Source organism: Salvelinus alpinus, chromosome 20, assembly GCF_045679555.1.
Source record: "Salvelinus alpinus chromosome 20, SLU_Salpinus.1, whole genome shotgun sequence".
NCBI classification, from domain to species: Eukaryota; Metazoa; Chordata; class Actinopteri; order Salmoniformes; family Salmonidae; genus Salvelinus; species Salvelinus alpinus.
In genome coordinates, this window is record NC_092105.1 from 15,411,478 (window position 1) to 15,424,226 (window position 12,749).

A 12,749-nucleotide genomic window follows, 5' to 3' on the forward strand; every position below is an offset into this window, starting at 1 on the left:
TGTTCTGCCCCTGAACAAGGCAGTTAACCCATTGTTCCTAGGCCGTCATTGAAAATAAGAATTTGTTCTTAACTGACTTGCCTTTTAAAATTAAATTAAATTAAAAAAGCACACTGAGCATGCACACGCAGCACACAGATCACTGCACCTGTACATAGCCCATCTATAAATAGCCCAAACAACTACCGCTTCCCCTATTGTATTTATTTATTTATTTTGTTCCTTTGCACCCCAGTATTTCTACTTTGCACACTCATCTACTGTCAAATCTACCATTCCAGTGTTTTACTTGCTATATTGTATTTACTTCGCCACCATGGCCTATTTATTGCCTTACCTCTCTTATCCTACCTCATTTGCACATGCTGTATATAGATTTTTCTCCTGTATTATTGACTGTAGGTTTGTTTATTCCATGTGTAACTCTGTGTTGTTGTTTGTGTCGAACTGCTTTGCTTTATCTTGGCCAGGTCGCAGTTGTAAATGAGAACTTGTTCTCAACTAGCCTACCTGGTTAAATAAATAAATACCTTTTTAAAAATAACAAAGACGTGCGGTCTCGTTGGATGAACACTGATTTCACACGGGACACAGAGACAGAGGGAGAGAAAACCAGAGAAAACAGAGGGAGAGAAAGCCAGAGAAAACAGAGGGAGAGAAAGCCAGAGAAAACAGAGGGAGAGAGAACAAATTAAAGCAATAAACCATTTCTAGAAGAGCGAGAGAGAGAGAAGGGATATGACAACATCGATCAGACAGAAGGAGGGGTGTGCAGAGAGAAAGAGGTAGAGATAAAACAGAGTGAGAGAGGGAGAGAGAGCAAGGGATATGACAACATCGATCAGACAGAAGGAGGGGTGTGCAGAGGAACAGAGGTAGAGATAAAACAGAGTGAGAGAGGGAGAGAGAGCAGAGGGATATGACAACATCGATCAGACAGAAGGAGGGGTGTGCAGAGAGAACAGAGGTAGAGATAAAACAGAGTGAGCAGAGGGAGAGAGAAGGGATATGACAGACATCGATCAGACAGAAGGAGGGGTGTGCAGAGGAAAGAGGTAGAGATAAAACAGAGTGAGAGAGGGAGAGAGAACAGGGATATGACAACATCGATCAGACAGAAGGAGGGGTGTGCAGAGGAACAGAGGTAGAGATAACACAGAGTGAGGAGGGAGAGAGAGAAGGGATATGACAACCAGTGAAAACAGAGGGAGAGAAAGTCAGAGAAAACAGAGAGGAGAGGAAGTCAGTGAAAACAGAGGGAGAGAAAGCCAGAGAAAACAGAGGGAGAGAAAGCCAGAGAAAACAGAGGGAGAGAAAGCCAGAGAAAACAGAGGGAGAGAAAGCCAGAGAAAACAGAGGGAGAGAAAGCCAGAGAAAACAGAGGGAGAGAAAGCCAGAGAAAACAGAGGGAGAGAAAGCCAGAGAAAACAGAGGGAGAGAAAGCCAGAGAAAACAGAGGGAGAGAGAACAAATTAAAGCAATAAACCATTTCTAGAAGAGCGAGAGAGAGAAGGGATATGACAACATCGATCAGACAGAAGGAGGGGTGTGCAGAGGAAAGAGGTAGAGATAAAACAGAGTGAGGAGGGAGAGAGAAGGGATATGACAACATCGATCAGACAGAAGGAGGGGTGTGCAGAGGAAAGAGGTAGAGATAACACAGAGTGAGGAGGGAGAGAGAGAAGGGATATGACAACATCGATCAGACAGAAGGAGGGGTGTGCAGAGGAAAGAGGTAGAGATAAAACAGAGTGAGGAGGGAGAGAGAGAAGGGATATGACAACATCGATCAGATAGAAGGAGGGGTGTGCAGAGGAAAGAGGTAGAGATAAAACAGAGTGAGGAGGGAGAGAGAGAAGGGATATGACAACATCGATCAGACAGAAGGAGGGGTGTGCAGAGGAAAGAGGTAGAGATAAAACAGAGTGAGGAGGGAGAGAGAGAAGGGATATGACAACATCGATCAGACAGAAGGAGGGGTGTGCAGAGGAAAGAGGTAGAGATAAAACAGAGTGAGGAGGGAGAGAGAAGGGATATGACAACATCGATCAGACAGAAGGAGGGGTGTGCAGAGGAAAGAGGTAGAGATAACACAGAGTGAGGAGGGAGAGAGAGAAGGGATATGACAACATCGATCAGATAGAAGGAGGGGTGTGCAGAGGAAAGAGGTAGAGATAACACAGAGTGAGGAGGGAGAGAGAGAAGGGATATAACAACATCGATCAGACAGAAGGAGGGGTGTGCAGAGGAAAGAGGTAGAGATAAAACAGAGTGAGGAGGGAGAGAGAGAAGGGATATGACAACATCGATCAGACAGAAGGAGGGGTGTGCAGAGGAAAGAGGTAGAGATAACACAGAGTGAGGAGGGAGAGAGAGAAGGGATATGACAACATCGATCAGATAGAAGGAGGGGTGTGCAGAGGAAAGAGGTAGAGATAACACAGAGTGAGGAGGGAGAGAGAGAAGGGATATGACAACATCGATCAGACAGAAGGAGGGGTGTGCAGAGGAAAGAGGTAGAGATAAAACAGAGTGAGGAGGGAGAGAGAGAAGGGATATGACAACATCGATCAGACAGAAGGAGGGGTGTGCAGAGGAAAGAGGTAGAGATAAAACAGAGTGAGGAGGGAGAGAGAGAAAAGAAGGAGGTGGAAGAGAGAAGAAGAGAAAGGAAAAGAGAGTAAGAAAGAAAGATAGAATTATAGAGGGAGAGTAGTGTTGTCACGATACCAACACTTTGATACCGATACCAGGTTAAGTATCACAATACTCGATACACGATACCAGCACTGTGATACCGATACCAGGTTAAGTATCACAATACTCGATACACGATACCAGCACTGTGATACCGATACCAGGTTAAGTATCACAATACTCGATACACGATACCACGGCCAAAAAATAAGGCATATTAGCCAGTCACAGAATGGTACTTGATCCAGACAGTTACCAGCTACTGCTCTGTTCAATCAGTGGCCATCTTTTGAGTTCAATATCAGTACATTTGAAATGTTTTAAATAAAATAAAAAAATTCAGAGACAGCCGTGTATGCATTAATGAATAAATTAAACAAATCATACAATTAATTCAACTTCGTTTTTACCAGTCTAACTACATAACAACATAATGGTAATCATTTATTTGAATGGTAAACCTCTTGATAAACTGGGTGGAGCCAAGGCCTAACCACAGCACCGCTGAATAGAAGTGTGTGCATGAATTGTGGTATAAAACCATTTTTCATGTCCTACTATCGAAAAATAGTACAGAAGTTTAAGAGAAAGATGTTCCAACAGCAGTGAATGTAGGAGTGAGGGAAAAGGGGCGGGTGGGAGAGAGAGGGAAAAGGGGCGGGTGGGAGAGAGAGGGAAAAGGGGAGGCTGGGAGAGAGAGGGAAAAGGGGAGGCTGGGAGAGAGAGGGAAAAGGGGAGGGTGGGAGAGAGAGGGAAAAGGGGAGGGTGGGAGAGAGAGGGAAAAGGGGAGGGTGGGAGAGAGAGGGAAAAGGGGAGGCTGGGAGAGAGAGGGAAAAGGGGAGGCTGGGAGAGAGAGGGAAAAGGGGAGGCTGGGAGAGAGAGGGAAAAGGGGAGGGTGGGAGAGAGAGGGAAAAGGGGAGGCTGGGAGAGAGAGGGAAAAGGGGAGGGTGGGAGAGAGAGGGAAAAGGGGAGGGTGGGAGAGAGAGGGAAAAGGGGAGGGTGGGAGAGAGAGGGAAAAGGGGAGGGTGGGAGAGAGAGGGAAAAGGGGAGGGTGGGAGAGAGAGGGAAAAGGGGAGGGTGGGAGAGAGAAGGAAAAGGGGAGGGTGGGAGAGAGAGGGAAAAGGGGAGGCTGGGAGAGAGAGGGAAAAGGGGAGGGTGGGAGAGAGAGGGAAAAGGGGAGGGTGGGGAGAGAGAAGGAAAAGGGGAGGGTGGGAGAGAGAGGGAAAAGGGGAGGCTGGGAGAGAGAGGGAAAAGGGGAGGCTGGGAGAGAGAGGGAAAAGGGGAGGCTGGGAGAGAGAGGGAAAAGGGGAGGGTGGGAGAGAGAGGGAAAAGGGGAGGGTGGGAGAGAGAGGGAAAAGGGGAGGGTGGGAGAGAGAGGGAAAAGGGGAGGGTGGGAGAGAGAGGGAAGAATGCAATCGACCTTGAGCTCACTTTGAGGGATGCCTGTGGAATACTGAGTACCTGGCCCACTCCTCCATCCCGCCTCTCCATCATGTCACTAGCAATGCCCAACGGACGTGACACATCCACGAACAATAGCCAGAACAAAGTCATTTTCAATGGGGTGTGAGCAGGGGAGCTGGGCTGGAGAGGTGACAAAGTGGCGGGTGTGGACGTTATTTGAAAGTTTCCCAATGTTAGTCACCAGATGAAGATGAAAGACGGAGAAACTTCCTCTGATTGTTTACAGATTCAAACAGGGTTCCAGCTTGAAAGGAACAGAGGAGATGACAGGGCTCCAGACTGAAAGGGACAGAGGATATGACAGGGCTCCAGACTGAAAGGGACAGAGGAGATGACAGGGCTCTAGACTGAAAGGGACAGAGGAGATGACAGGGCTCCAGACTCAAAGGGACAGAGGAGATGACAGGGCTCCAGACTGAAAGGGACAGAGGATATGACAGGGCTCCAGACTGAAAGGGACAGAGGAGATGACAGGGCTCCAGACTGAAAGGGACAGAGGAGATGACAGGGCTCCAGACTGAAAGGGACAGAGGAGATGACAGGGCTCCAGACTGAAAGGGACAGAGGAGATGACAGGGCTCCAGACTGAAAGGGACAGAGGAGATGACAGGGCTCCAGACTGAAAGGGACAGAGGAGATGACAGGGCTCCAGACTGAAAGGGACAGAGGAGATGACAGGGCTCCAGACTCAAAGGGACAGAGGAGATGACAGGGCTCCAGACTGAAAGGGACAGAGGAGATGACAGGGCTCCAGACTGAAAGGGACAGAGGATATGACAGGGCTCCAGACTGAAAGGGACAGAGGCTCCAAGCTGTGACCATTTAGTTGCATTTTGCGACCCTTTGACTTGGCTGTGAGTACGATTTTTTATTGGTCGCACTGGTGCGAGATGCACATTCTACCTGGTTACTTCAATCAAAACATCATATTTTGGGGGCAGATAATGAATTTGTTAAACAGTAAAGTGCATTATCCTCATGATTCCTGTAATAAAAGCGCCACGCTGTAGTGCCTGCCTGTATGTCTGTGTTGCTGGGGTCGGCTGCTGCAATGAGCGAGACTCACCTCCTGATAGTATAACATTTCAAACTGAAATGTTAGTGTCAGCAGTGCCACCAGGGGGAAATGTAAGTCTGGAGCCCTGTTAAAATGTTGTCTGTTTTACTGAGTGTTTCCCCTCACCTGACCCTCTCTCTGGAGTCTCCGAAGGTCTCTTTGAGGTCTTTGAGATCAGGGTAGTAGCTGGCAGGAGGAGAGATCACCTCCAACAGACCTGAACTGAACTCTGTAGAAAACCTGGGATAGACAGACACACACACACAAACAAATTGTTATTCTCCTTCTGTTCTCTCTAAACCGTCAGGGGAATTATCAGACAGGAAACAGTCATCACAAGACAGGAAGCTGTGTGAGGTGGGGACAGGAAGTGAGGTCACTCACTCTTTCTCCAGTCCGGTCACCACGCTTTGGACGTATTCCGTGTCCGTCTGCAGAAACAGAAAATAATGTTATGTATATCACAGTGTGTGTGTGTGTGTGTGTGTGTGTGTGTGTGTGTGTGTGTGTGTGTGTGTGTGTGTGTGTGTGTATATATATATGTGCATGTGTATGAGAATGTCAGGGATTTGGGCACAAAAAAATACAAATTTAAACCAGAATAATAGAATGAGCTACACTACCGTTCAAAAGTTTGGGGTCACTTAGAAATGTCCTTGTTTTTGAAAGAAAAGCACATTTTGTCCATTAAAATAACATCAAATTGATCAGAAATACATTGTAGACATTGTTAATGTTGTAAATGACTATTGAAGCTAGAACAGGCTGATTTTTTAATGGAATATCTACATAGCCGTACAGAGGCCCATTATCAGCAACCATCACTGATGTGTTCCAATGGCATGTTGTGTTAGCTAATCCAAGTCTGTTGCATCAGTATCACTGTTTTGATGTAGCCTAGGCCTACTTGTTGTATGAATTTGTGATCTATCGTCCGACAACAGTCCCAGAGTCTGTTTAGAAAAGGATATTTATTTCTCGTAGCGAACGACAAGCTGAACAAGCTGATCAATAGAAAAGGTCAACTTTTCTACTCTGGTGGATAGTAGATTGACAGGCTAGTGATTTTGCTGTTTGTTACTGGTCATGTTGTCTGAGGAAAAGTACATGTGGACAGTTATTCTAACATCTTCAAGACGAATTACCATAATATCAATGTGATCTGTCATTCTGAGCACCGTGGGTAGACGCCCTAATCAGGTTATGCACCCAATGCATATGGGTCCGGTAAATTTCTTTTTTTTTGAGAAACCCTGGTGTGTGTGTGTGTTTCCCCCCACCTCTCCTACGAAGACGATGATGACACAGTCATGTTTCTCCTCAGGTGAGAGCTTGTTGATGAGCGAGTGCAGCGTCTCAGCCAGGTACGACTTCACTTTACGCTTTACGGTAGGAATACCCATCACCATGGAGACTGGGGGAGATGAAATGATCCGGGTAAGAACAGAGTCAGACCATAGAGGAAGAAACACAAAAACACACAGGCTGAGAACAGAACGTGTTAAATGTGGTAACTAAGCTGCTTTGTATTTTAAGAAAACAAACATTTTCAATGAATGGAAGGCAGAAGTTTAACTGAGGAAAAGGTAGGAGAGGGAGAGAGACTGGTGGGAAGGAGAAAGTAAGAACGAAAGAAAGGGAGGGAGGGGAGAGGGAGGGAAAGAGTTGGGGGGGAGAGCGCAAGAGAGGGAGGGGAGAGAAATAAATAGAGAGGGAGAGAGAGAAAGAGAGGGAGGGAGAGATAAAGAAAGAGAGAGAAAGAAAGAGAGAGAGAGCAAGAGAGAGGGAGGGGGAGAGAGAAATCTTCTGTATCATCATTAATAGCATACTCCTACATTTCCTCAGGGAAAACAATGTACTGAGTAAATGTCAAATTGCCGTTTTACCTAATTACCATACGACAAACCACGTATTCACCCTGCACACCCTAATTGACAAACAAAGAAACCAAAACAAAGGCAAAGTCTTCTCATGCTTTGTTGATTTCAAAAAAGCTTTTGACTCAATTTGGCATGAGGGTCTGCTATACAAATTGTTGGAAAGTGGTGTTGTGGGAAAAATATACAACATTATAAAATCCATGTACACAAACAACAAGTGTGCGGTTAAAATTGGCAAAAAGCCACACATTTAATTCCACAGGGCCGTGGGGTGAGACAGGGACGCAGCTTAAGCCCCACCCTCTTCAACATATATATCAACGAATTGGTGAGGGCACTAGAACAGTCTGCAGCACCCGGCCTCACCCTACTATAATCTGAAGTAAAATGTGACCCGATTCAGGAAACTAGGTGTATGTCGCAAGTCACGACTTCACAGGAGAGCCTTTTGAACGTAAAAAATATGTTTATCAAAATGCGTTTTTTTATAGAAAAAATGCCTTCTCGAACATGTGAACTTTCATGTGCCTTAATATCGAACTTGTATGTCATCTGTAAATACGAATACAATTGATATATTACGAGCCTAGTTGGTTTAGCCACAGAGAAAGGCAGCAACCTTCCTGCTAGCCATGATTGGCTGAGATAATGAGTGGGCTGGACATGCAGAGAGATGAGTTTGGATTGGTCTGCGGTGTTGCATCTTGGGGTCTATAAAATGAGCTGCTCATAATGCCTAGATAATCCTTTCTACTGCATTTTTTTTTTTTTAAATTTATTAATTTTTTATAAATGTATTTTAATTTTACTTTAGCCATGGAGAACCGCAAATATGTTGCTACTGCTCTCAATAACATTGCTGACCTGAATCTATCAGGCGCTATCGACAAAGGTCAGTGGGAAAACGTTGTGATGGCGTACTTTCTGGACGATGAACGCTGACTCTCTCTCTCACTCACTCTCACTTTTGAAATCAGTGGAAAACAACGGGCCAAACAAGCTGTGCAAACTAAACAGAAACACAGGATGTCTTATAAAGGGGTTGCAGTCTGCCGTGAAGCTTTCGTCCATGTATACAGGTAAGAATCTAGCTAGAGATTCAGATATTATACGTTTCTAATTTAGTCAGAAAGTTGTTTTCATTGCAAGCTAAAGCTTGCTGTTAGCTGGCCAGCTGGAGTTCGATGGCTGGCTTGCTAACTAACATTAAACCTAACGTTATTTGGTTGCTATGACAATTGGTTTGTATTGCTAGTAACGTTACTCTATGGATTGGGAGTATAGTTCATTTTTTTAACTAGCTAACCTTGACATGTCTAAACAAAATATCCAAGTTAAAGCTTGCTGTTAGCTAGCTAATGTTAAATGAGTGGCTGGCTTGCTAGCTAACATTAATTTATGTGTATGAGGTGTATGTAACGTTAGTGATGTTTTCTCAGAATGCCATTATGCATTGCTAGTTATAGCCTAATGTTAGCTAGCTAACATTGAACCTATTAGTTAACTTTAGCTAGATATGACAATCGGTTTGTATTGCTAGTTAAAGCTTGCGGTTAGCTAGCCAGCTGACATGTACTGGTGTGAAGGCATTTGGGCAGTGGTGTAAAGTACTTAAGTAGTAATTTAAAGTATTTTTACTTAAGTCGTTTTTGTGGTATCTACATGACTTCACTATATATATATATATATTTTTGGCACCTTTTACTTCACTACATTCGTAAAGAAAATAATGTACTTTTTACTCCATACATTTTCCTTGACACCCAAAAGTAGGAAAATTGTCCAATTCCCACACTTATCAAGAGAACATCCCTGGTCATCCTTACTGCCTCTGATCTTGCAGACTCACTAAACACAAATGCTTCGTTTGTAAATTGTGTTGGAGTGTGCTCCTGGCTCTCCGTCAATAAAAAATACAATTGTGCCATCTGGTTTAATAAGGAATTTGAAATTATTTCTACTTTTACTCAAGTATGACATTTCTGTACTTTTTCCACCCCTGGGTGTGGCTGGGGGTTATAGCATTTATTTCACATGACCCATCAATTTAGACAAGTGTGTCTGGGTAAGTGTCATTAATATTTATAACATATTTTTTATCTGGACACGTTGTTTACCTGGAATTTTTCCTTATTGTAGGCTACCACTTTTAGTCTTAATCTTTCCTACACTCCTCACTGTTTCTCACATGTGAATCCTTAAAGAGATGGGTGGGGCTAAGGCTTAAGAGGGTGTGAACAATGCTGAATGGGTGTAGACAAAGGAGAGGTCTCTAGTAGGTACCAAAACATTCAAAGGCCGTTTTCTCAAAAGTGAGTTTACAAGTATCAACTTTCAAAGTAGAAATACTTTCCCATTGTTCCTCAAAAATGCTGTGTATGATATTCCATTTTGTAATCAGTTATAGAACCCATTGCCCTTTATGGTTGTAAGGTCTGGGGTCCGCTCACCAACGAAGAATTCACAAAATGGGACAAACACCAAATTGAGACTCTGCATGCAGAAAACACCAAATAATGAATGCAGAGCCGAATTAGGCCAATACACAAATTCTAAATCCACCTAAAAGGAAGCGATTCCCAAACCTTCCATAACAAAGCCATCACCTACAGAGAGATGAACCCGGAGAAGAGCCCCCTAAGAAAGCTGGTCCTGGGGCTCTGTTCACAAACTCAAACACACCCCACAGAGCCCCAGGACAGCAACACAATTAGACCCAACCAAATCATGAGAAAACAAAAAGATAATTACTTGACACACTGGAAAGAACAAACACCATTGTAAATACAACCCATATTTATGTTAATTTATTTTCCCTTTTGTACTTTAACTATTTGCACATCGTTACAACATTGTATATATACATAATATGACATTTGAAATTTCTTTTATTTTTTTTATTACTTTGTGAGCTTAATGTTTACAGTTAATTTTTATTGTTTATTTCACTTTTGTTTGTTACCTACTTCACTTGCTTTGGCCAATGTTAACATATGTTTCCCATGCCAATGAAGCCCTTAAATTTAAATGTAATTGAGAGAGAGAGAGCAGGAGAGAGGTGAGACAGCAGCTATTGTTATACTCCTGGCTATCAGTTGTATTCTGTGTCCTGAAGGGAGAGAGTAGAATAGGGAATACAGACAGACTATTATCTTCCTTAGAGGGGGTGATCCCCTGAAAACCACACTGAAATACTAGAGACATATCACTCCATTTGTTCCACACTGACACAATAGGCCCAGGGATCTCTTTCACTGGGGAACAGGGCTGTGCGTGTGTGTTGGTGTTGCATAGTATACTGGTACCACGGTCATATCACGGTACCAAAACGCCATGATACTTATGATACCAACATTTTAGAATACCGTAGTACCATTTCATATGATACTACTGTTAGGTTCTAATTATCAGATTAATAACTCGACGGACACTACGAAAGCTTAGACAAAGTTAAAACAATGATCCCAAAGGATCGAACAACTGAACAAAGACATGGTTCCACCCGTGGTAGTGTACATACCCCACTTTGGGTGGAGTCTCCTCCTTATCGCTAAACATTGCATCCTTATTACTAGGCTGGGAGCTAAGTGATATGGGCCTTAAACGGAGAGTACAGGCCAGTTTGGCTTTGCAAATTTGCCGTCACGCAGAGAGGAAACCCCGTTTTGCAAGAGGCATGTCTGCAGCTTTACAGGAAAGAAAACGTCTCGTCTCGATCTCAAACGGTTAAAAATATGACCCATATTACCGGAGATACTTTTTGTTCTTTCTGCGCGATGTCGCGCGCATTTGATATAATTTCACACACCATGTCGAGGGCCGTTTTTAAACTAATCCCGGACACTAATTATTAGTTTGATAACAAACAACTTTGTTCAGTCTTGTTACCTAGCTAGCTAACAACCTGGTAACTTGACAGGTCTGTGAAAATGTGCTACTCATGAGATGTGTTTCAAAGGTAGGATTCTTATAGGCCTAATGGAAGCCTAAATTATAACAAACTATTTGTGGTGCTCCTTACATTCTGTTTGGTGCCTAACGCCTTTAAAGTTGGGAACAGTGTGTGTATGTGTTTGGGGAGAGTCTCTGTCTTTATGAGGGAGTGTGTGTGTGTAACAGATGTATATCATACTCTCCTTGCGTTGTGTTTTGTCCAAATAAATCCCATCAGCCAGTGGTCCCAGTTGAGCATCATTTATTTATGTTGCCCTTGCATCACATTTTCATACTGGGTGAACAAAATATAAAAAATACAATGTGTAAATACCTGTTGTTTAATAGGAAACAGCACGTTAGTTGTGCAGGGCTTAACTATATTGATGGCCGTCGATGGCAAAATCTGTAGCATGAAGACAACTGTGTTAACAGTGGGCTTATGTGACCATTACATCGGTGTATGCTAGCTAACACACTTATTTACAGCAATCCTATGCCAAAGCACATCCCAGAAAGCCCCTCAATCCCTAACAGGTACCATATACCCACACATGTATAAATCAGTAATGTACAGCAAACTTGTACACATTGTAAAATAGAAAGAACGTGACCTACCCCTTGCAACACATTTTCATAGTGGGAAGACCTGACGTTCGCTATCTCCCCTATCTGCAAGCGGGGCCAATCACAACACGCCTTATTGTCATCAGAGTTGAACCAAACAATAAGAATGCTTGAACATTAAATACACCTTTCTTTAGAGGCAAATGGAAACATAACCAACTCTGTTACATGTGTCTGAGTGTTTATGAGGGAGTGTGTGTGTCTTAACTGAACAGTAAAGGTGGTTTCATGCAGTGTTTTCTCCTTATTGACACAATGACAAGCAGATCATTACACACGTATATTCCTTCCTCCCATTCCTCCAGCCACATCACAGGTAGACCTGTGCTATTATCAGCAAATCAGTCATTCTATGCAGTATTCTATTATAGAGTGTGAAGTTAAATTCAATATGTGTTGTATTGAGTAGAAGTGTGACTATCAGTGACAGGTTTTCTGGGTAGCAGATGCGCATAAGATTTAGAAAATGGGAACAAATGTCGGGGGACGTGGCGAACAGAACACTTTCCCCCCAGTGGTATCTTGATACCTGGCTTGGTATGGTATCGTTAGTAAAACGTTTGTATCGTGACAACACTAGTGTGTGTGTGTGTGTGTGTGTGTTTACACGATAGCACTCTGCTTCTCAGACCACGTCATCTTAATTGCTCTATTCTGCTCTCCTGCATGCACACTCCTTCCCTCCCTATCTTTCTCATCTAAGACCGGAGATGTTTGTCTTTCAAAATATTCAAATTAGAGGGCAGAAAAACAGGAAAATATTTGCATATATTTGCTTTGACCACCAAAAAATATCCAACCACACCAGGAGTGAGAGAACAACAGTGAGTGTGTGTGTGTTTAATCTCTATTATGGGGCTAGCTCTAGAGACAAACATTGGAAAACATGGGGGAAGAGAGAGGCACAATAAACAGACTGAAAGAGAGTGAATGAATGAGTGAAGGGGGAGAGAGAGAATGAAAGCGTCAGAATGGTGGAGTGTGATCTGTGCAGCGTGGAGAATCGGTCCTTGGTTTGCTTTGTGTCTCTCCACCCAGCACAGAGACACACACAGAACCAGGAAAGTAGGTCGGGGATGAAAGGAGAGAGT

At 43.6% G+C, this 12,749-nt stretch overlaps 1 protein-coding gene across 1 annotated transcript in view; it reads right to left on the minus strand.

Annotated features, from left to right (window-relative positions):
* Window positions 1–12,749, minus strand: part of LOC139546352 (alpha-1,3-mannosyl-glycoprotein 4-beta-N-acetylglucosaminyltransferase A-like) — an 82,541-nt gene that overhangs the window by 15,380 nt on the left and 54,412 nt on the right. Inside the window, exons 5-7 of the mRNA XM_071354643.1 lie at window positions 6,499–6,632; window positions 5,603–5,649; window positions 5,345–5,458 (exon numbers count right to left, since the gene is read on the minus strand). Coding sequence (XP_071210744.1) covers window positions 5,345–5,458; window positions 5,603–5,649; window positions 6,499–6,632 — 295 coding nt within the window. The remainder of the gene's footprint in view (window positions 1–5,344; window positions 5,459–5,602; window positions 5,650–6,498; window positions 6,633–12,749) is intronic.